Source organism: Pleurodeles waltl, chromosome 6 (genome assembly GCF_031143425.1).
Source record: "Pleurodeles waltl isolate 20211129_DDA chromosome 6, aPleWal1.hap1.20221129, whole genome shotgun sequence".
Taxonomy (NCBI): Eukaryota; Metazoa; Chordata; class Amphibia; order Caudata; family Salamandridae; genus Pleurodeles; species Pleurodeles waltl.
Window position 1 is genome coordinate 36,287,728 of NC_090445.1, and position 22,434 is coordinate 36,310,161.

General features: G+C 45.2%; 1 protein-coding gene across 1 annotated transcript in view; it reads left to right on the forward strand.

Annotated features, from left to right (window-relative positions):
• Positions 1-516: 516 nt before the first annotated feature.
• The window catches only part of LOC138299118 (V-set and immunoglobulin domain-containing protein 2-like), a 108,222-nt gene continuing 86,304 nt past the window's right edge, over positions 517-22,434 (forward strand). Inside the window, exon 1 of the mRNA XM_069237156.1 lies at positions 517-658. Coding sequence (XP_069093257.1) covers positions 613-658 — 46 coding nt within the window. The 5' untranslated portion in view covers positions 517-612. The remainder of the gene's footprint in view (positions 659-22,434) is intronic.

Sequence of the window (22,434 nt, forward strand, 5' to 3'; positions counted from 1 at the left end):
TGGTCCTCAAAGTCTGTCCTGCTGAAGAATGAAAAGACCATCTCAAGGGGTCCTAAACATCTGAGCCAGAGTCATCACTGCACCAGCCAATCAGGATTCAGAAATGAGCAGTGCTGTACCTTATATGGACAGTGTGAGACATGGACTAGACTGGCTGTGATCCACGATACATTTCCAAACTAAGGGGAGTTGGGGATTGCGCCCTCAACGGAGGGGGGTAGAGCTTTGTTTGGAGTCATTTAGTATCAGAGGTGTCCCCATAAAGTTAAGTTCCAACATTTATGAAATGATGAAAGCACATTCAATGTACAAAGCTAAGAACTCGCTCTCGCAGATGCTTTGTGTTTGTGGTCACTTTGCGCTATTGGTCGAGGTTGTCACTGAAACCAGGCCTCACTTTGACCTCAGCTGAGCTTTTTCTACTTCTTTTTGTTAAATAGATACGATCTCTTCACTAGACAGATAAAAACAAGTTCCATTACATCACTTCCTGCCTCATCGCCAGTCTGAGCATACTTGCCCGTCCCATGTCTGCTGTGACATCACTTACTGGCCACGCCTAGCCACAGGTGGTGCTCATTGTCTGGTCAGACCTCACATGAAGAACTAGAGATGAATTATCGGTGTCTGTTAGCCATGCTTGTGACGACGATGTCAGGTGAGTCCTTGAGATACTTTTTCTAGACGTCTTGGGGAACAAACCCCACTCGCTTTTTTTCTAATTTGTTTCTTCGTGCTCCAGTTAAGGGCCTCGACAATTCTCATTTTATAATGTGCTCTTTCTGTAGTTTTTAATAGGCCATCCAATGAACGACGTCAGAGTCCGTCACCAAACCCAATCAGACATCATCAAAGGCACATTCTAGAATTTCTATTGATACTGTTGGTTTTTGATAAATGCACGATTGGGTGTATTCGAGTCTGTCTTTATGTCCATAGTGTTTAGAGTCGATCTTTCGTTTTGGTCGCACTATCTAGTAAAATATGACATCGCTCTGGGGTCCTTATGAACTTGCAGAGAATGTTTCATGTCTATGGGTAAAAGGCACAGTTCAAAATGAACTGTAAAGGCGAGGCGATACAACTATGAAGGACGTGGCTTTAAAAGTGGAATTTAAGCCGTGCTTGTTACTAATGGGTTTTTTTTCTGAGAAAATGAGTGCGGAAACTGCACCCGAGCAGCAATATAACATTGCTTAATTTGTAAATAAAAAACGGCTGATGTCCAAACCCGTACTCTGAAACACGCGGCTGCTACAATTAAATGTGCGAGCACGTAATGCTGATGCAGCGTAATCCTAAAGCCATCTCGGGCCTCTTTAATCCATTTACAACCACTCCCTGCCCCTCAGATCACTCTTGCAGCTTTCTGCTTTGGCCCTTTGTGATGATTTTTCGTTTGTCTCGTCCTCTGTCTTTCCCATGTGTCTTTTGCTCGCAGTAAATGCTTGAGGCAGAAAAATAAGTGCCAATGTCTCGCACCCGAGACCACTGGCTCAAATTAAGCACTGGTGTAATACCGCGTTCTAACTTTGTCCAGGTTCTATGTAGCGTATTTGAGTGCTTTAAGGGAACACCAGCTATATTACACAGGGACACCTTCCTTTTTTGCTGTGCATGGTGAGTTTAAGTAATTTGCCCAGAATCAGAGCAGTTTGCACCGACCAGAACCTGGCTCCCCAGGTCCAAGGTGGGCAGTTCTGGCCGTAACTCCACATCCTCGCCCTTTCGAATGATGCAAAACCTTTTTTGTGTTCTTTAGTCAGAGAGCCGAAAATACATAAAATGGCGCAGACCCCAACCGTCATATATAAATTCTCTTCCAACGTTCCATGGAACACGCCACTTGGGGAGAAGGGAAATGGAAATAAAGACTAAACACCACCAAATATATAAGCAACAGTAATAAATGTGAATTACAATATACATTGAAAAACATTAATAGATGCAACACATCCTTCCCCTTACAGAAGAATTATCCTTGGAGAATCTTCCAAGAGGGAGTTTGTCGCCTCAATGATGATTTAACTCTCTGCTATGATGCATTCATCACCAACGGGATGTGGAGAGTCGGACTCCTCTCTGGCCCCTTCAACCCTACTCAGGCGTGCTTGAAGACTGGTTAATGCCAGGATTATCCCTGACCGGATTGGGCACAATATCAGGGTCGAAATATGCGTATCCAACATCAGCCTCACCCACCTCCTCTTCCACATCTGAATGCGTCATCCCTCCCTGACATTTGGCAGCTCTCTTTCTACTCCAGCATTTACCATCTTGCGTAATGACACTCCCTTTATTCAAATGTACAAGATTTAACGGTTTGGAACATTTAGACTTGCCTTTTTCCACTCCTCCTGGTAACCTGATGCACACAGTATCTCCCACACACAGATCGTGACACTTAACATTATGTGCAACATTGTACATCTGCTTGGCCATACAAAGCTCCTCTCCACCCTTCTTCTAATGTCACTGTAATTCAGACGTTCACCATTACATTAGGCTTGGGAGCATCTCTTGAGGAACCAGCATGGACACACATCAGAGGATGGAATTCTGCACCTTAATAACTTCAAGGGATTGATCCCCGTGGTAGAATGAGGACTTATGTGGTATGACCACAAGCTTTCCATGATTAAATTATAGACAGGCTGTTAGGCCTGACAGCCTTAGAGTTGCCTTACCCCAATCTTTTTGCCTGTTTGCCTCACAGTTTTGCTGCATCTTTTTGTTGGCCTTAGGACTCTGACCACTTTACCACTGCTGACCACTGCTATTGTGCATCAGCTTCTCCCCTAAACATGGTAACATTGGTGTATACACAATTGACATATTTAATGTATTTGACTTATACGTCCCTTGTAAAATGGTAGCCCATGTACCCAAGGCCTGTAAATTAAATACTACTAATGTGCCTGCAGCACTGATTGTGCCACCCACTTCAGTCGCCCTTAAACATGGCTCAGGCCTGCCATTGGTGATCCTCTGCGTGCAGATTCACTGCAACTTCGACTTGGCTATTAAAACCTCTTGCAAAGCCTTAAACTCCTCTTTTATTACATGTCACCCCTAAGGTAGGCCTTAAGTAGCCCAGAAAGCAGGGTGCTTGGTAAGTAAAAGGAAGAATATGTACTTTTAAGTTTTACATGTTCTGGTAGTGAAAAACTCCCCAAGTTGTTTTTCACTACTGTGAGGCCTACTTCTACCATAGGCCAGCATTGAGAATTCCTTAATATACTTTTAAGCTGTAATTACTGATCAGAAAGGAGTAGCCTTGTCATGTCTCATATCTTTGGAATAGTAACGATAAATCCTCTCTACCAATAAAGTCCGATTTAACATTACTATTTTAGAAATGCAACTTTTAGAAAGTGAAAAAACACAAATGATGGACAGAATGCAGAACCAATCAAACATTCACTCCCAGTCACAGATCTGGATTCAATCCATCAACTTTTTGGTCACCATGCCACCCCAGTTTGGACCCAGCCATATGCAAATCAGTCTTGACCCTGTTCCCCATGGGAACAGTCCAGCCCGAACTGCCAGGCCAGGTCCTCCCTGGCCCGGAAACATGCATCCTGAGACTGGTTTTAGGGTACCACCCTTCATCAGCCAGGCTAGCTTGAATCCAGTGGCATAGTGAGTCTGGTACCCACGTCTGGGCATACTCGGCGCACTTAAGGCGACAAAAGCAAACAAACACAAATGATGGATGGAATGAGGAACCACCCCAGTCACCAAGGCGGCAGGCCAAGATTTGTTTCCCCCGGGGTTAGACACAGCAACTATATTTATGCTCCCCAAGGCAGGTCAGCCTTTGGACCGCAGCTCCCTGTGTAGGCCTATTTCCCTTATTAAAGCTAATGTCTAGGTGTTTGCAAAGGTCTTGGCTGCCTGGCTGAGCCAGGCCCTACCCTACCTGGTCCACCTGGATCAATGTGGATTTATGCCAAACAGGAACACCTGCCACTGTATCCGCAGACTACAATAGCCCTATCCCAGGCACATCGTTTGAAGCAGTGCTGCAGAGGGTGGTCTTCCACAAACTTGCTGGCCTCTTCTATGCTAGTACTATTCCTGGGGTCAGGTTAATGTCCCCTCTCCCCACTTTTATTTGCCCTAGCGATTGAGCCTCTGGCATGACTCATTTGTTGGAACAATCTGGTATGGGGATGATCCTTGGGAGGGGGCCCAGAGGAGTGTATTGCCCAATATGCTGATGCTATTTTGCTGTTCTTGAAGGGCCCACAGTCCTTGGGCCCTCAATGCTTGGAGATTCTGTGTCTTCATGAAGAGGCCTCTGGGTTCTGAGTTAATGAATCCAAATCCCTGTTGGTACCAGTCGAGGGAGACATAAGTGGACATTCTTAATGTGCAGCTATTCCGCTACGCTGTTTATCCTTCAGATATTTAGGTGTCTATATCTCCTGTGTACTGTCATTGGAGTGGAGTCTTAATTTACATTCCCTGATGACCAGACTGAATAGAGATCTGCAACAATGGGGCTGGCTACCCTTGAATCTTTTACGGTGGGTAGTCTTTTTTAAAATGATGAATCTTCAATGCTTTTTGTATATCTTCTCAAACTTCTCCCAACCGATCCCTAGGAGGTGGTTTCAGGTGTTTGTCTAGAAGTTTGCCACCTTCCTCTGGGTGGGAGGTCCCTATGGCATGGGCTTTGTCAATGGCCGACATTCTCCCTATGATGAAGGTTTTCGAATGGCAGACCTCCATGGTTATTATATAGCTGTGCAACTGGTGACAATCAGCAATTGGTTTAACAGGGGGATGGGACAACTCAACTTATCAGGCAGAATTTAAATTGTTGGGCCTTGTTGGACTCCTAGGCCTGCTCTATGGGACCCCAATCCACCAAACACTTCCTCACCATAAACTGGTGACCTTGCTGTGCTGGATGGTGGAGCTTCGATTTGTAAAATGGGAGAGCATGTTCACTGAGCTGACCCTGTTGTGGCAAGGAACATGGCTAAATCATCTTACTGGCCTACAAGTCTTAGGGCTGTAGGACAGAATAGGGATTATTCACCTGGGGGACGACTAGTGAGGTGACGCCATGCTACAGTTCCAGGAAATGCAAGAGCAGTACAAGCTCTGCCACACACTGATTCCTCAATTCCTACAGCTGCGCTATGCCCTATCTGCAGACATTCTAACGGGCACACAGTTTCCAGAATTTAACCCTCTTGAAGCTAAAATCCTGATGGGAAGGCTGGGCAAGGGAGCCATCTCTAGGATCTAACACTCTCTAGTCATTAATGTTCCAGACCGCTTCCCAGAGTTGTGTCTGGGGAGGAAGGCATGGGTGAGGGACCTCGATGAAGATGACTGGCGTAAGGCCAGACTGGCCCCTTGTGAAACTGCCATTCCCTCGCACCTCCACATGCTCCAACTTAACTACTTACATCTTACCTATATGACCCCTCCGCGGCCCAATGCATGAAATGCTCCTTGGAAGCTTCTGACTTCTTCCACATGGTCTTGACCTGTCCCAAATTGAACACCTTCTGGGAGGGGACAGAGAGGGAGCTCTCTATAGTTCTGGGTCGCCATATTTACCTTACCCTCAGGATTGCATTGTTGGGCCTATTAGAAGAGGTTGGGGGACATAGGATGGAACACACTTTTATTGGGCTGATCACACTGGTGGCCAAGTGTGACATTGCTCGCAAATGAAAGCCCCTGAAACTCCCCTCAATGGTGGATGGGGATGAACTGGTGTGCCCGCCAGGAGCGGCCGACTTACGAGGCGCGAGGATGCCCTTGAAGACATGACAAGACCAGTGCAAGTGGTGGTACCATTATGGACTGGATGTGGGGGTTTAATGTATGTAAATTGGATGTGTGGCTACCGCGTAGACATGTGGAACTGATCTTACTGTGTGTTATTACTGTTAAAAAAATCAATAAAATTGGTTATCAAAAAACGTATGCTTTACACTATGAGAATTCAGAAATTCCACCATCTCACTGGATGAAAATTGTATACCATTGTCAGTGACAGTAAATTCAGAGTACCTCTCTGTGCTAAATATTATCCTCATGAAATTCAAAACTTCCTCGATTAATATTCTTTCAACACAAGTTACTTCAGGGCATTTTGAGAAATAATCAACCATCACAATGCCTTATGCATATGCGCTGGTAGTCCTTTAAAGTGACCTGACACATCAAAGGCTAACTTCTGCCATGGGGATTGGGGCCACGTAACTGGATACTTGTGGGGTGTAACACATTTGATGGGCTTTTCACAATTGACACACTCTTCACAGTTCCTTTCATAGTAATCTGCTTCACTATCCATTCTTGGCCACTAAAATTGTGTGAATGGCTTCCCTTACTGCATCTGGACCCACACATGTGTCCTTCCTGAACACAATGTTGGTTGTCACACTTACTTCATCAGCCACCTGAGAAAGTTTATTATTTGCATCCTCCCTGAACCATGCCTCTTTCTTCAGAGGTACATTTTGCAAAGCACATTCACGACCACACCCAGAGCACCCCCATCATCCTCATCACCAACCCGATCCAAACAAGATGCTCCAGAAAAAACAAAATCTGCACATTTGTTACATTTTCCAGAAACACTGAAAACATTGCTGCAATATTCCTGTAATTTTGAGCATAACCTGGCAATGCTGACTATAGAATTCAACCCACCCCTTAGTGACAAAATATTGATCAGAGGTTGGTGGTCATTTTCAAACTGAATTTGGTAGTGGAAGTTTTTCGCCAGCTAGACACAGGCTAACAGTTCTCTTCCAATTGAATAACCCATCACCCATTTGTCATGGCCCTGCTGCTGTGACAGTGATGAAGCAGAAAATGAAGGTTTTGATTTATTAACGCTTAAACGTAGTGCTGAAATAATCGTGTGTGACAGTAACCGAATTAATAAAGATTGTACGGGGACAAAATGTGCCCTCAGAGTAGTTTGCCATCATTTATACGCGTGCTTTATATAACGTGGTGAATTAGAATTGCACTAATCCGACATAATCATAAACGTGTACTACGATTTGCTTGTTTGAAATGTTTTAGCTTAGCATTACTTTAGCGGAGGCTTTGGCCTAGTTGCCTGGTCTCACGGTTTAGATGCTCGTATTTTTCCACTGTGCTAATAAACGTGTATTTTTGCTTGAAGCTGTACTTTTCCACAGAAACCATTCACATGCTTATCTTAAAGTTAGTGCCAGCCTGGCATATTTTCTCTTTAATTCAAGGTCGACTTGCAGGTGCGGACAATGGAGGCTCTGAGAGTAAGCTAATTGGGAAACAATGTTGCGATTTGCGTACCCATCTCCAAGGATAATGTATGCTTAAGTAAAAGCTTGAGAACTGTCGTTTTTGATTGGTCAATTTGAAGCTAACCTATGAACCCTCCAATGGAGACCCTACAGGACTTGAACTGTTGTCTATAAAACCCAGGTGCACGAGGAGAAAGTAGCCATTACCCGGACACTACGCCATTTTGACTTCGTAGCTATTATGGCCCACTTTGCTGCGACGCCATTTTGAGAGACTTTGATGCTTTCTCTAATCGAGAGAAAGAGACTTAAATGATTCTTGCCCTAGAGACTTTAACTTTGATTTGTCCCTTTGCATGAAGTAGTAGTTTTACCTTGCCGCCGTGAGGCAATTGCCCCGTTCACCCCTGCCCCTTTGTCCCGTCCCATGCCGATCGAGAAAGGGTACCCATGATGACCGAAGAATGGTACCTGTGAGACGAAGACTTCCTTGTATGCTGATCGTAATTGGTAAATATGAAAGGAAACTGTAAAATTGCATTGTGTTTCTTTTAGGTAACCAACTGCTGATTTTGGTAAGAGCCCTAGTTAGGAGTTTTTCTAAATTAATGTTGCTAAATTGTTTTTGCATGAAGACCCACATGCCGATGCTAATTTGAGGTTAGACGAGGATTCCACATGTCGCACGATGCAATTTGAGATCTTGTTATGCTGACTAAATGTACGCAATTAGTTCATTACAGATTATCGTCTTAGTGCTTTGCATTGCCATTATCGAATGCCTTGTGATTCAAATGCTACATAGATTACATTTGTTTCGACGTTATGGACAGCTATTAATGTTCATATATGTTTATCATTTGGTGTTGAGAAACATTTATATTGTGCTAGCTTTGTTAATATAGGGAAATAAATTCACTAACTTTGCAATAAACTGGTGTGGTTATTCCTGACTGAAAGGTCAGGGTTCGCCGAAATGTATTCTGGATTAATTGTGAAGTGTTATGTTGTTCAAGGTGTTGCTTATGTTCGTTATTGATTATTGATTTGATGAGACTGATCGATTAAGAGTACAGAGAGTTCCCACTAAGTCAAAAGATTCATCGGCCTAAAGAGCGTCCGAACGCAGGTAAAATTATTACCACGTTCCGCTCTATCAGTAGATGGTAGCAGAGGACGGTTACGTCTTTTGGGACCCTGTACTCTTAAAGTACATGGTGTCGAATTAACGGTTACGCATTTTGAGACCCCACTTGAGAAGTTGAATTAGATTTTTTTTGGATAAAATAGATTGACAAAATGATGATGGGCTAGGTCCACCACGACTTTCCCGGGATCTCGGAGCTTGCGAATGGAGAGAACGGAGGTGTGGAAACAGCGTTGGCGGTACTAGTGATGGTATGAGTGAAGTTAGGGTTTTGCGCTTGCACAGCTTATTGCCGCAGGGTGTGTGAAAAGGTTGCGAGGATTTTCTTTTAAGGATAGCGGAGGTGCGACTCCGAGTGTAGAAGTAGAGAAGTCGTCGAACTTCATAAAGTTAGCGGAGGTGCGGCTCCGAGTGTGAGAGTAGGGAAGTCGTCGAACTTCATGTGCGTGTGGCGCTTTGTGCATAAAAAGGTCCACGTGGTTGTTGTTGTTGAGACGGGCCCTGCGAGGTCAAGAGACTCCGGAGTATGTTGATCCATGTTGTGGTCTGGGCGGTTTAGTAGGTTGATCGGGCGTGGTCAACGAGTTGGTACGTGTGTTAGGGAGTGAAAGAAACTTCGACTTCGGGCTTTGACAAGATTCTAAGTGCACTAGAACAGATCATTGACAAGTTGAGAGTAGGTCTGCGGGTCGGATTTGCTTGCGAATGTGGGGATTGAGAAAGACCGAATAGCAGCCGAGGCTGGTGAAAGAGATCGAATAGTGGCCAAGGTTGGTGAAAAGTCCCTAAGGTCCTGAAGCGATTGTGTTACCCTTCCTGTAGTAAACCGACAGATCTGTTTTATTTTTTTGGTAGCTCGCAATATATGCAGAAGTTGTTACGAAAGAGGTGAGTGAAGGAGGACTAGCCGCTAGGCTTTGTCAGCCGCAGTGTGTGTGAGTGTGACGTCACTAAGAGCCGCGCTGGGATAGGTTGGTGGGTGAGACGGGTCACGCACGGATTGGACGCAGTCCGTGGGACTCGATTGGAAGGGGAAAGGCAGGTGAAGAGTATTCCGGGAATTAAAGTCACCTATTGATTACAAATTTTGTGGAATTAAAGTTACCTATTGATTAAAGTTTTGTGGAATTGAAGTCAAATATTGGTTATATACTTTGTGAAATCAAAGACGATAAAATGAAATTCCTTAAAGCATTCAGGAGCGCGATGAAGGGGGAGTCTTACATTAAAGCGAGCGTAGGAGAGGAAACGCCGCCTGAGGGTACACCAGCTTACATTGTAATGGAGGAAAAGGGGGTAGCTCCGTGCCTTTGGCTAAAGCAATGGCACAAGTTGACAGAGAAACATGGGAGCGTAGCGTTCCCGATACATGGGACATTCAATATAAGGATTCTAGAGAATTTGAGATTCACGATGTACGACATGAAGGTGCCTCCAAGGCCAGCACAGTTTGAGGCTCTAGCAATTTGGGAACTGATGGCCAGACAGCAACAGCAAAAGAAGTTCGAGACCAGAATGAGGAAGGTAGAAAAGACACTAGCGGATGCTAGATGGGATAATGCACAGAAGGTGTGGAGATCAGATGTATTGCAGGGGATAAAATTGTTCCCCGCAATTACTAAGGAAGGAGAAGAGACAGGGAAGAAAGCCACATGTAAGACAGACAGAAAGTGTTCCAAGGATAGAGAGGACGAGGAAAAGTTGAGAAGAGGAGTTAGAGGATGAGGAGTTGATAATGCAATTGCTGAACGACCGTCCACCGCCTTATGCAGAGAATGGACAAGGTCCAAGTACCAGTTCTGCCCCTCCAGCACCGGTACAGAGCAATGAAACACAGAGTCCAGGAACGTCATCGGGATCTAAGGACCCGAGTTTATTGCTCACCCCGCAGATACCGCAGGTTAGGAGAATATATCCAGATGTGCCCGTGTTGAAACCCGCAGAAAATTATCAGCCGCAGATGCCAGGGTACTACAGTAGTGAAAATAGTGGAGGGATGATCCTAGATCCAACCGTAAGGGGCGTACAGAATGGTTACAACCAAACAATAGCACGAGCTGACTCAACTCAGTTTATGATGCCTCAGAAGCAGATGCAGGGAGGAAATGCACATGTTCAAATGACGGGGAGCCAGATGGGCATGCCGGCGATGATGACCCATGGTGTGGGAATGAACATGCCTCAGAACATGGGGAATGGACAGAACCCAGACGCGATATCCTTACCCATTACCGTAGGTCCAGCGGTACCTCTGTATAGTCAGCCTAATTTGGGTCTGAACAGTCAGGGATCAATGCTGCAGAGTGGGACAGAAAGAAGGTGCATAGAAAACACTCCAGGGATAACTCCGATAGCGGCTCAGCCAACTGGGTCTGGGTCCTTGATGGAGTTTAGTCCCATATGTGCTCAGTCAACTCTGGTAAGGTCGAGCCCCCCACTGATAATACCTCTCACATCGAACACTGAAAAGCTGCCGCAGCCATCGATGGCAGTCGATGTAAACGCTACCCTGATGGGGGTGAATGCGCAACAGTTGACACAGTGGTTCAACAGTCTGAATTCCACACAAAGTCCAGCTAGTGGGAAAGGAGAAGACTACATGAATAGGGTCAGGTTGAACATGGAAGCACAAGAATTGGTGGAAGGGACTATGGGTGTGAACAGGTTAGAGTCCTACACAGAAGAAGAGCTGAGGTATCTATGTCCCAGGATTACGAAGGAAGTGAACAAGATACATAAGAGCTTGCAGGAAGCAGCTGACAGAAACGGGGTTGACATAGACAAGACGAAACACTTGAGCAGGAGCTACAGGTTAGATTTTGGGACAACAGATTTTGAACACATGAGGTCAGCAGGCATGAAGACACACCTTAAAGAATTGCTGCAGAGTGCACAAGTGTGGAGGTGCCTAGACAAATGGGAAAGCAGATGGGTAAAGAGAAAGGACAAGAGGAGGGACAGTGCTACAGAGCACAATGAGAAAAGACCACAGAGTAGTGATACAGTAACAATGCTACCAATGAGGGAGACAGCAGGAGGAAAATTAGTACATGTACCATGGCACCGAAGCGACATTCAGTCCTTTACGGACGATTTTCCCAAACTAAGAGAGAAGCCGATTGAATGGTATCAGCAGACTGATAGGTTTGTGAAGCTTGCAAAGTGCCTCTGGGAAGACCTGAATACTCTCTTTGAGATTGTGGTTCCGGCAGATTTGTGGGAGGATTGCAAAAGAGCTGTAGGTTGGCCGGCAAGTGAACCGGAGAGACACAGGGAAACGGGCGCACCATCACCTATGGTGATGAGCTTGTACTATAAGGTGATTGAGCATTTGAAAACGAAGGTACCCGCGAAAAACGTGGATTGGCAGAAGATTGACCGAACTGCCCAAGAGACTAAAGAATCAATTCATAGTTACTATGAGAGGTTGTTGAAGGCGTTCAAGAATTACAGTGGCACGGAAACAATTGAGGCGAAGGACATGCTTCATTTTGTGTTCAGATTTGTGGAAGGGCTGAGGCCAGAGATAAGTCAGATGATAAAGTCGCATTTGATTTGTTGGCAGTCTAAACCGATTGACGAGGTCCTGACTTATGCGAAATACTGTAGCTACGAAATTGAAGTGAAACAGAAAAAGCTGAAAGAGAAGGTGATGATGATGCAGCTTAAGGCAGCTCAAACAGGTTTGCAAGGTCTGCAAGGTTTGCAAGGGATGCAAGGGTTCCAACAGCAAGTACCGCAACAGCAGTTGCAGTTGCAGGGAAACATGGCGTTTCAGCCACAGGCCAGAGGCAGAGGTCGAGGAGGTTTTGTGAATAATGGTCCGGATTTGAACACTGTTGTGACGGGTGTACAGGCAATGAAGAAGGTGATGCAGTGTCACGTGTGCGGAATAGTCGGTCATTGGAAACGCGAGTGCCCGATGGTGGTACAGGAAGGTGTAGGTGCAGGTGTAAGTGCAGGTACAGGTGTAGGTGTTGGTCAGCAAAACAATGATGTCAATGTATTTCAGACAATGAGGGGACCGAAATTTTCAGACTGTAAATCAATTGCAGGGATTACAACCTATGCAGCCGCAGCAGATGCAGATGCCTCGTATGCAGATGACGCAAATGCAGCCGATGCAACAGCAGTTACCCATGGTACCTAATCAGCAAATGCAAATACCCTTGGCACCAATGAGTCAGCAGCAAGTGATGGTTCCTCCACAGGTAACGGGTCAGGTAATGAGTACAAATGGCACCGTACAACAGTTCCCCTTACACAGTGAGAGTGGAATAAATAACGTATGGGAGAGTGAAAGTTCAGGAGAAGAAGGAGACTGTGTGCTTGCGGCATCCTTGGAAGTTGATCAAAGGGGTCCGTACGTAGAGGGAAGAGTAATGGGTCATCGTGTCTCATTCTTGGTTGAGACGGGAGCCACACGTTCAACAGTTAAGAGCAGTGAAGTTCCAAATTTGCCTCTCTCAGGGAGGACAGTTCAAGTGGTGGGAGTAGCAAACAGACATCTGACGAACCCTATTACAGATCCGGTACCAGTCAGCATCGGTAACTATCAAGGGGTACATCAGTTTGTGGTGTGTGACTCAAGCCCGATAGCACTGTTAGGAAGAGACCTATTGTGTAAATTGGGTTGTTCGATAATGTGTTCAAACGAAGGAATAACAATAGAAACGAGCAATGATGGGGAGGAAGAGGACAGTGTAGAGGGGGATGAGATGGAAACAGTCGACGAAGAGTATCCTCTGATTTGTCTCTTCCCGATGATAACTGAAGAAGATATCCCAGCAGAATTACGGGAAACAGTCGGAAAGGAAGTGTGGGACATGACAGGGAAAGAGGTGGGATTGATGAAAGGAGTGGAACCAGTAAAAGTGATGGTAAAGCCCAATGCGATCTTTCCCCAGACCCCACAATACCACATGCCACAAGATATCCTCATGAAAGTTGCTCAACTCATTGACGAATTTGTAAAGCAGGGAGTACTGAAAGAAGTGTTAAGTAGTCCATGTAATTCACCGATAATGGGACTAATAAAGCCAAGTGGGAAAGTCCGACTCGTACAGGATTTGAGGAAAATAAATGACATCATAATAAAGTGCTGCCATGTCGTACCGAATCCAGCCGTGATAATGTTTCAAGTCCCTTGCGATGCTGAATGGTTCTCAGTCATCGATTTGTCACAAGCATTCTTTTCTGTGCCTCTCCATGAGGACAGCCAATTCCTCTTTTGTTTCAAATTCCTAGACAGAGTGTACAGTTGGTGTCGAATTCCTCAAGGGTTTTCTGAGTCACCGTCAATCTTCAATCAGATTCTAAAGAAAGACCTGGAAGCATTAGAACTGCCATTTGAGTCAACCCTAGTACAGTACATTGATGATCTACTGGTTGCATCAAAGACAGAAAGTGACTGCACAGCCGATACCATTGCCCTGTTGAACCATTTGGGAAGGAATGGACATAAGGTGTCTCCTTCCAAATTACAGTTCTGTCAGAAGAAAGTGAAATACTTGGGTCACCAAATAGAGAAAGGGTCACGGAGAATAATGAAGGAAAGAATTACAAGCATACTCCAAATGAGTCCACCAAAGACAAGGAAGGAGGTGAGGAAGTTTTTGGGAATGGTGGGATATTGTCGCCAGTGGATTCCCAACTTCTCGTCTCTAGCGAAGCCCCTACTGAAATTGACCCAGAAGGATGCCTTGGATGAAATTGAGCTGAAAGGAGATGAGATGGATGCTTTTGTTGAACTAAAGGAATGCATGTGCAGGGCTCCAGCTTTAGGTATGCCTGATTACACGAAGCCTTTCACATTGTTTTGCCATGAACGTGATGCATGTTCTTTGTCTGTCTTAACACAAGCCCATGGTGGCGTAAACAGACCAGTAGCGTATTTTTCAGCTACTTTGGATCCGGTTGCAGCAGCACTCCCAGGGTGTTTGCGCGCCGTAGCAGCAGTTGGTATCAGCCTCACTCAGAGTGAAGGAATAGTGATGGGACACCCAGTAACAGTCATGGTCCCTCACTCAGTTGAGATACTTTTGACCCGCTCCCGAACACAGCACACGACTGGAGCAAGACTTACAAGGTATGAAACGATAATTCTGTTCTCACCGAATGTGCAGCTGAAAAGGTGCACTACGTTGAATCCAGCAACCTTGCTTCCTGGAGAAAACGCCGAAATTGAGAACGCTGAAGACGTCGAGCATGACTGCCTTCAGGTGACTGAATTTTGCACAAAACCTCGACCGGACATCAAGGATACTAAGCTTGATGTAAATGACCAAATTCTTTTTGTTGATGGTTCATGTCTAAGAGATGGGATGGGGATTTTGAAAGCAGGATATGCTGTATGTACTGTAACAGGTGTCTTGGAAGCAGGATGGCTTCAAGGAGTCTATTCTGCACAAGTAGCAGAACTTGTAGCCCTTACCAGAGCATGTCAACTGTCTGCATTGATGAAAGTCACCATTTATACAGATAGTCAATACGGGTTTGGGATTGTGCATGACTTTGGACAACTATGGTCACAGAGAGGTTTCCTGACTTCTTCAGGATCCCCAGTGAAGAACGGGGAGAGAATAAGGGAATTGTTACATGCCATTCAAGTGCCAGCCGAAGTTGCAGTGGTAAAGTGCAGTGCTCACACGAAAGGACAGGACTATGGCCCTCATTCTGACCTGGGCGGTCTTTTCGCAAGACCGCCGAGTTACCGCCGCGGTAAAGACCGTCGACCGCGGCGGTATGCCGCTGCGCGTATTCCGACCGCTGGGAGCGTTCCGCCGGAATACCGCCAGCAGCCACACTGGCGGTCGGCGGGAAAGTGGAGACTGGTCAACCTCCACCGCCACGCCAGCAGAACACCGCCCCCAGAATTACGACCCACATTTCTGTGTGGCGGTCTTCTGTTGGCGGTCTTCTGTTGGCGGTCACGTCCCTATGGCTCCCGTCGCCTCCCGGAGGACCAACGCACAAGGTAAGTTGATCGTCCGTGAGGGGAGGGGGTGGGGGGGTGTTGTGTGATGTGTGCGTGCATGGGGGTGTGCGTGTGAGTGTGTAGAGGGGGTGTGTGAGTGCGTGCATGCGGGCGGGGAGTGCTGCTGTGCCTATGGGCAATGTGTGTAGTTCGGCGGGTGCGCATGTCGGCATGTATGTGTGCGGGTATGTGTCCCCGTTGTGTATGTGTGTGTGTAGGGGGTGTGTATATGTGCATGTTGGGGGTGTGTGCATGTCGGGGTGCGTGTATGTGCATGTCGGGGTGGGGGTGGGGAGGGGGTTCGTACCACCTCTGGAGGGTGGCAGGGGGGTGGAGGGTGTGGGGGGAGGACTCGGGGGGGCAGTGGGGGTTGGGGGAGACCCCTATCAGTGCCAGGGAAGGAATTCCCTGGCCCCGATAGTGCCTACCGCCATGGTTCGCATGGCGGTTCCCGAACGCCAGAAACCGCGGCGGTAAGCAGGGTCATGATACCGTTGGCGGTCTTGGGTCGACCGCCGGACCGGAGTGCGCAGACTCCAGCCCGTCGGTCATGACCGCCGTGGCTGTCGGAGTGGGGAAGTGGCGGTCGGTCGCGGCGGTGACCGCCGCGGTCAGAATGCCATTTTTAATACCGCCGGTCTGTTCGCGGTCCGACCGCCGCCTCTCCGCCGACCGCCAAGGTCAGAATGAGGGCCTATGTGTCTCTGGGAAATGCATATGCAGATCAAGTCGCAAGATTTTGTGCTTTGAACTGTATATTGCTAAGGGATGATTGGAATACAATAAGTGAACCAGAACTCGAACCAGCTGAAGCATTTGCCTTGAAGGTTGTAGATACAATAGAAGAATTAAAAGCATTACAGAATAATGTCAGGGAGGATGAAAGAGATTCCTGGATTAAATCACAATGTATAAAGAGACAAGACGAGTTATGGGTTTCACACGAGGGAAAATATGTTTTGCCAAATAGTCTCTTATCACAGCTTGCGCGGTTCTATCATGGGCAAGCTCACCTAGGGAGAGATGCCATGATAAGATTGTTCAAAACTGATTGGTTTAACCCCAGATTTCGCCAAGCTGCAGAAGCAGTTTGCCATCGATGTGTCACTTGCCAGCAGATGAACCCAGGAAAGGGAACAGTTGTGAGTGCGAGTCACATTGGTAGGGCAAGCGGGCCTTTTAGCCGCATGCAGATGGACTTCATTGAGATGCCTGTGCATGGGGGTCTGAAATATGTGCTGGTGATTGTGTGCATTTTTAGTCACTGGATTGAGGCATACCCTACACGTAGAAATGACAGCCTTACAGTTGCCAAGCTATTGTTGAGGGAGTTGATACCACGTTTCGGATTCCCGATCTCTTTAGAATCAGATAGGGGAAGTCACTTCAATAACGAGGTGATAAAGTTACTTTGCGAAGCACTGAACATTGAGCAAAAACTACACTGTAGCTATCGCCCTGAAGCATCAGGACTGGTGGAGCAGATGAATGGTACGCTGAAATCTAGAATGGCAAAAATATGTGCATCGACAAATTTGAAATGGCCTGCCGCATTGCCCTTAGTGCTAATGTCAATGAGAAACACTCCTGATAGAAAAACTGGATTGTCTCCGCACGAAATTCTCATGGGCAGGGCTATGAGACTTCCTGCAGTTCCCGCAAACATGCTTTTGAATATTACAGATGATATGGTGTTAGACTACTGCAAAGGACTGGCTGACGTGGTTCGCTCTTTCTCTCACCAGGTGGAAGCGACCACCTTGCCACCGATCCAAGGTCCAGGACACGCACTGAAAGCAGGTGACTGGGTCGTGGTAAAGAAGCACGTGAGAAAATCGTGTCTGGAACCCCGTTGGAAAGGCCCTTTTCAAGTGATCCTGACGACAACTACCACTGTGAAGTGTGCGGGGGTTCCCAACTGGATTCACGCCAGTCACACAAAGAAGGTGTTGTGTCCCACAGATGAGGAAGTTGAAGCGCTGAAAGTACCAGTGCCTGATAAAGCAGTGCCGAGTGCGGAGACAGAACAAAAACGAACTGAAAGCGAACAGACAGAAGCAGGAGAAAAAGAGATATTCTCCGACAACGAAGACACCAACTCGCTTGGGGGAGACCAAGGAGAAAGTTCAGACAGCGACGAAGAAGCTGCAGGTGACAAAGAGCCTGAAGCAGCTGAGGGTAGCAAAAAGCCTGAAGCAGCTGAAGGTGACAAGGAGCCTGAAGCAGCTGAAAGTGATAAAGAGCCTGAAGAAAGTAACGGTGACGAAGGGCTCGAGAAAAGTGAAAAAGTAGGAGAGCCTGATCAGAGGAGGGCTTTCCCAGAAGCAGACGATACAGAGAAAGAAAAGGAGAATGCGATCGATTCCCCGGAAGGAGGGAATGAGGCAGAACAGAACGAAAAGGTTCAAGCTTCCACAGAAAAGGGTGCAGGTCCATCAAATGGACATGGTGCAAAGAGGAGACTCAGCATCTCACCAATAAAAGAAAAGGGTAAAGAAAGTTTGAACGAAGGAGGAAGGCCGAAAGTGAAAGAGAAAAGAAAAGAAGTGACTGTTGTGGATCAATCGTCAAGTGAAGAAAAAGATGTGACAAAAGAGGAAAGTACCAGCGAAGCAGAGTCGAAAAGAGAAGCAAAATTGAAAAGGAAAAGAATACCAAACAGGAGGTATTCTGGTCCTGAATGGGCATATGCAGTCAATGATGATTGGACTGACGAGTTTGTATCTCTAAGCATCGAGAACGAAGAAGAAGAAGAGATACCAATAGAAAAGAAAAGTTTCATAGACTCTGTCGATTGAAAGAGTAAATGATATTGCTCGCTACAATATAACGTGAAAGAAACAACCAGCTGAGACATTGTTAAACCGGATGAGACATTTGCTAAACTGATAAAGACTGAGTACATTGTTAAACCGGATGAGACATTTGCTAAACTGATAAAGACTGAGTTATTACCGAATTGAGACAAATGCTGCTAACCGATAAGTGACTGGCCTTTTGAAGAAGACGGTGTGAACATTGCGCTTGTTCAGCTTTGTACCTGAATTGCTAAATAGCTTCATTTGTAAGTGCTTCTAGCTCTCTGATTCTATACAGATCATGGCGCAAAACAATAGAAAGAAATTTTGTAAATATGTGTGTATAGGCTTGGTAATTACATGTGTAATAATAATAATGGCAATTGTGTTTGGAATGCATGGAAAGGGTGAAAGTGAGAATATCGAGGCTTCTACTATTGCTCCTGTTACTGTCACTGAACTAACCCCATTGAAAAGACTAGCAATGGATGAGAGGCTCTTGCACGATAAGAAAGAGCTTTCGTATAACGTTTTCTATCGCTTACTAACAGAGTATGTTGAGACTATGGATGCGAAGGATTGTTATGTGTGTACACAGATACCGACATCAGTAAAGGAAGGGGTAACTTATCACCACATGCCTCTTACATATGGGATTACGTGTAGTATAGTAATGTCTAGGTTTTATGGTCAAACTAACATACAGTATTTTTACTCGAATTATGATGTTACCTTTGCTTATGTTCCTATAATAGCGCAGCTAAGTGAAACTGCAAGATATTGGGATTACAAAATTATGAGGGATTTTTTCGAGCCAATGCAACCTTTTGAGACGGCTCATGCTCATAGGGAAAACCTTACTTGCTCAGTCTCTGCTGTAGAAATAAGCTTTTTAGATCGCACAGATGATAGAAGGGCTCAAATGAAAGCGGAATTAGAAAAAGAGTTACATAAGAGGACTTCAGTAGATAATTATGATTTTGCTGTTATAAAGACACAAGGGAAAATAGCTTTAGATGCTTGGCATGTAGGGAAATTTTGTATATATCGAGGTGAATCATATTATGACAATATTTTTGTAGGAGCGAGTGAGTGCAAACATACGTTTATTTTTAAGGCCAAATGGACATTCATGATGGACGGACTTGACCCTGTCATTCCAGGTGTATATTACATTTGTGGGCATAATGCTTATTATCGTCTTCCCAAGGGATGGTGGGGGAGATATTATTTGGGTATAGTGTTCCCAAAGGTTTATCAACTGGATGACGTATCGATGATTCAAAAGACATCTGGATCTCATAGTATCCAGAAAAGAGAGACCGCAGCTGCTGTGGTAGGTGACATATTTGGAGCCATGATTCCTTCATTGGGAGTTGTGTTGAATTCCATCAAGATACGAAAGTTGTCTACTATAGTGGATAACATGCTGACAAAGTTTTCAGGTGCTTTAATCCTGATAGATGCTGAGCTTGCAGCGGAAAGAGCTATGACTCTTCAAAATAGGCTTGCTTTAGACATTCTTTTAGCAAAGGATGGAGGCGTTTGCAAAATGATTGGTGCACGCCACTGCTGTACCTATATACCGGATAATAGTGTGAAGATTAAAACTATGCTTGCTAATCTAACAAAAGAAAGTGCAGATTTGAAAGAACTGAAAGAACCAGGAGTGTGGGAGAAGGTTGGAAAGGGAATAGCTTCAGTGGGACATTGGATTGGGGGAATTTGGAATGGAATACTATTGAAAATAATAGAAGGAATATTAATAGTAATAATTTGTGTATTTGGAATTTGGGGAATAAAAAGGGGAATAATAATGATTATGGAAAGAATTAAAAGAAGAAAAGAAGAGAAAATTATGAAAAGAATGGCAGAAGAATACAAAGCGCAAACTAGGGGAATTAAAAGGAAAAGGGAACTGACAGAATTTTAATGGAATAAAATTTGTGGGCGTGGTTTGGTGTGATGACTAGTAGTCATCAGAGGAGGGATTGATGAAGCAGAAAATGAAGGTTTTGATTTATTAACGCTTAAACGTAGTGCTGAAATAATCGTGTGTGACATTAACCGAATTAATAAAGATTGTACGGGGACAAAATGTGCCCTCAGAGTAGTTTGCCATCATTTATACGCGTGCTTTATATAACGTGGTGAATTAGAATTGCACTAATCCGACATAATCATAAACGTGTGCTACGATTTGCTTGTTTGAAATGTTTTAGCTTAGCATTACTTTAGCGGAGGCTTTGGCCTAGTTGCCTGGTCTCACGGTTTAGATGCTCGTATTTTTCCACTGTGCTAATAAACGTGTATTTTTGCTTGAAGCTGTACTTTTCCACAGAAACCATTCACATGCTTATCTTAAAGTTAGTGCCAGCCTGGCATATTTTCTCTTTAATTCAAGGTCGACTTGCAGGTGCGGACAATGGAGGCTCTGAGAGTAAGCTAATTGGGAAACAATGTTGAGATTTGCGTACCCATCTCCAAGGATAATGTATGCTTAAGTAAAAGCTTGAGAACTGTCGTTTTTGATTGGTCAATTTGAAGCTAACCTATGAACCCTCCAATGGAGACCCTACAGGACTTGAACTGTTGTCTATAAAACCCAGGTGCACGAGGAGAAAGTAGCCATTACCCGGACACTACGCCATTTTGACTTCGTAGCTATTATGGCCCACTTTGCTGCGACGCCATTTTGAGAGACTTTGATGCTTTCTCTAATCGAGAGAAAGAGACTTAAATGATTCTTGCCCTAGAGACTTTAACTTTGATTTGTCCCTTTGCATGAAGTAGTAGTTTTACCTTGCCGCCGTGAGGCAATTGCCCCGTTCACCCCTGCCCCTTTGTCCCGTCCCATGCCGATCGAGAAAGGGTACCCATGATGACCGAAGAACGGTACCTGTGAGACGAAGACTTCCTTGTATGCTGATCGTAATTGGTAAATATGAAAGGAAACTGTAAAATTGCATTGTGTTTCTTTTAGGTAACTAACTGCTGATTTTGGTAAGAGCCCTAGTTAGGAGTTTTTCTAAATTAATGTTGCTAAATTGTTTTTGAATGAAGACCCACATGCCGATGCTAATTTGAGGTTAGACGAGGATTCCACATGTCGCACGATGCAATTTGAGATCTTGTTATGCTGACTAAATGTACGCAATTAGTTTATTACAGATTATCGTCTTAGTGCTTTGCATTGCCATTATCGAATGCCTTGTGATTCAAATGCTACATAGATTACATTTGTTTCGACGTTATGGACAGCTATTAATGTTCATATATGTTTATCATTTGGTGTTGAGAAACATTTATATTGTGCTAGCTTTGTTAATATAGGGAAATAAATTCACTAACTTTGCAATAAACTGGTGTGGTTATTCCTGACTGAAAGGTCAGGGTTCGCCGAAATGTATTCTGGATTAATTGTGAAGTGTTATGTTGTTCAAGGTGTTGCTTATGTTCGTTATTGATTATTGATTTGATGAGACTGATCGATTAAGAGTACAGAGAGTTCCCACTAAGTCAAAAGATTCATCGGCCTAAAGAGCGTCCGAACGCAGGTAAAATTATTACCACGTTCCGCTCTATCAGTAGATGGTAGCAGAGGACGGTTACGTCTTTTGGGACCCTGTACTCTTAAAGTACATGGTGTCGAATTAACGGTTACGCATTTTGAGACCCCACTTGAGAAGTTGAATTAGATTTTTTTTGGATAAAATAGATTGACAAAATGATGATGGGCTAGGTCCACCACGACTTTCCCGGGATCTCGGAGCTTGCGAATGGAGAGAACGGAGGTGTGGAAACAGCGTTGGCGGTACTAGTGATGGTATGAGTGAAGTTAGGGTTTTGCGCTTGCACAGCTTATTGCCGCAGGGTGTGTGAAAAGGTTGCGAGGATTTTCTTTTAAGGATAGCGGAGGTGCGACTCCGAGTGTAGAAGTAGAGAAGTCGTCGAACTTCATAAAGTTAGCGGAGGTGCGGCTCCGAGTGTGAGAGTAGGGAAGTCGTCGAACTTCATGTGCGTGTGGCGCTTTGTGCATAAAAAGGTCCACGTGGTTGTTGTTGTTGAGACGGGCCCTGCGAGGTCAAGAGACTCCGGAGTATGTTGATCCATGTTGTGGTCTGGGCGGTTTAGTAGGTTGATCGGGCGTGGTCAACGAGTTGGTACGTGTGTTAGGGAGTGAAAGAAACTTCGACTTCGGGCTTTGACAAGATTCTAAGTGCACTAGAACAGATCATT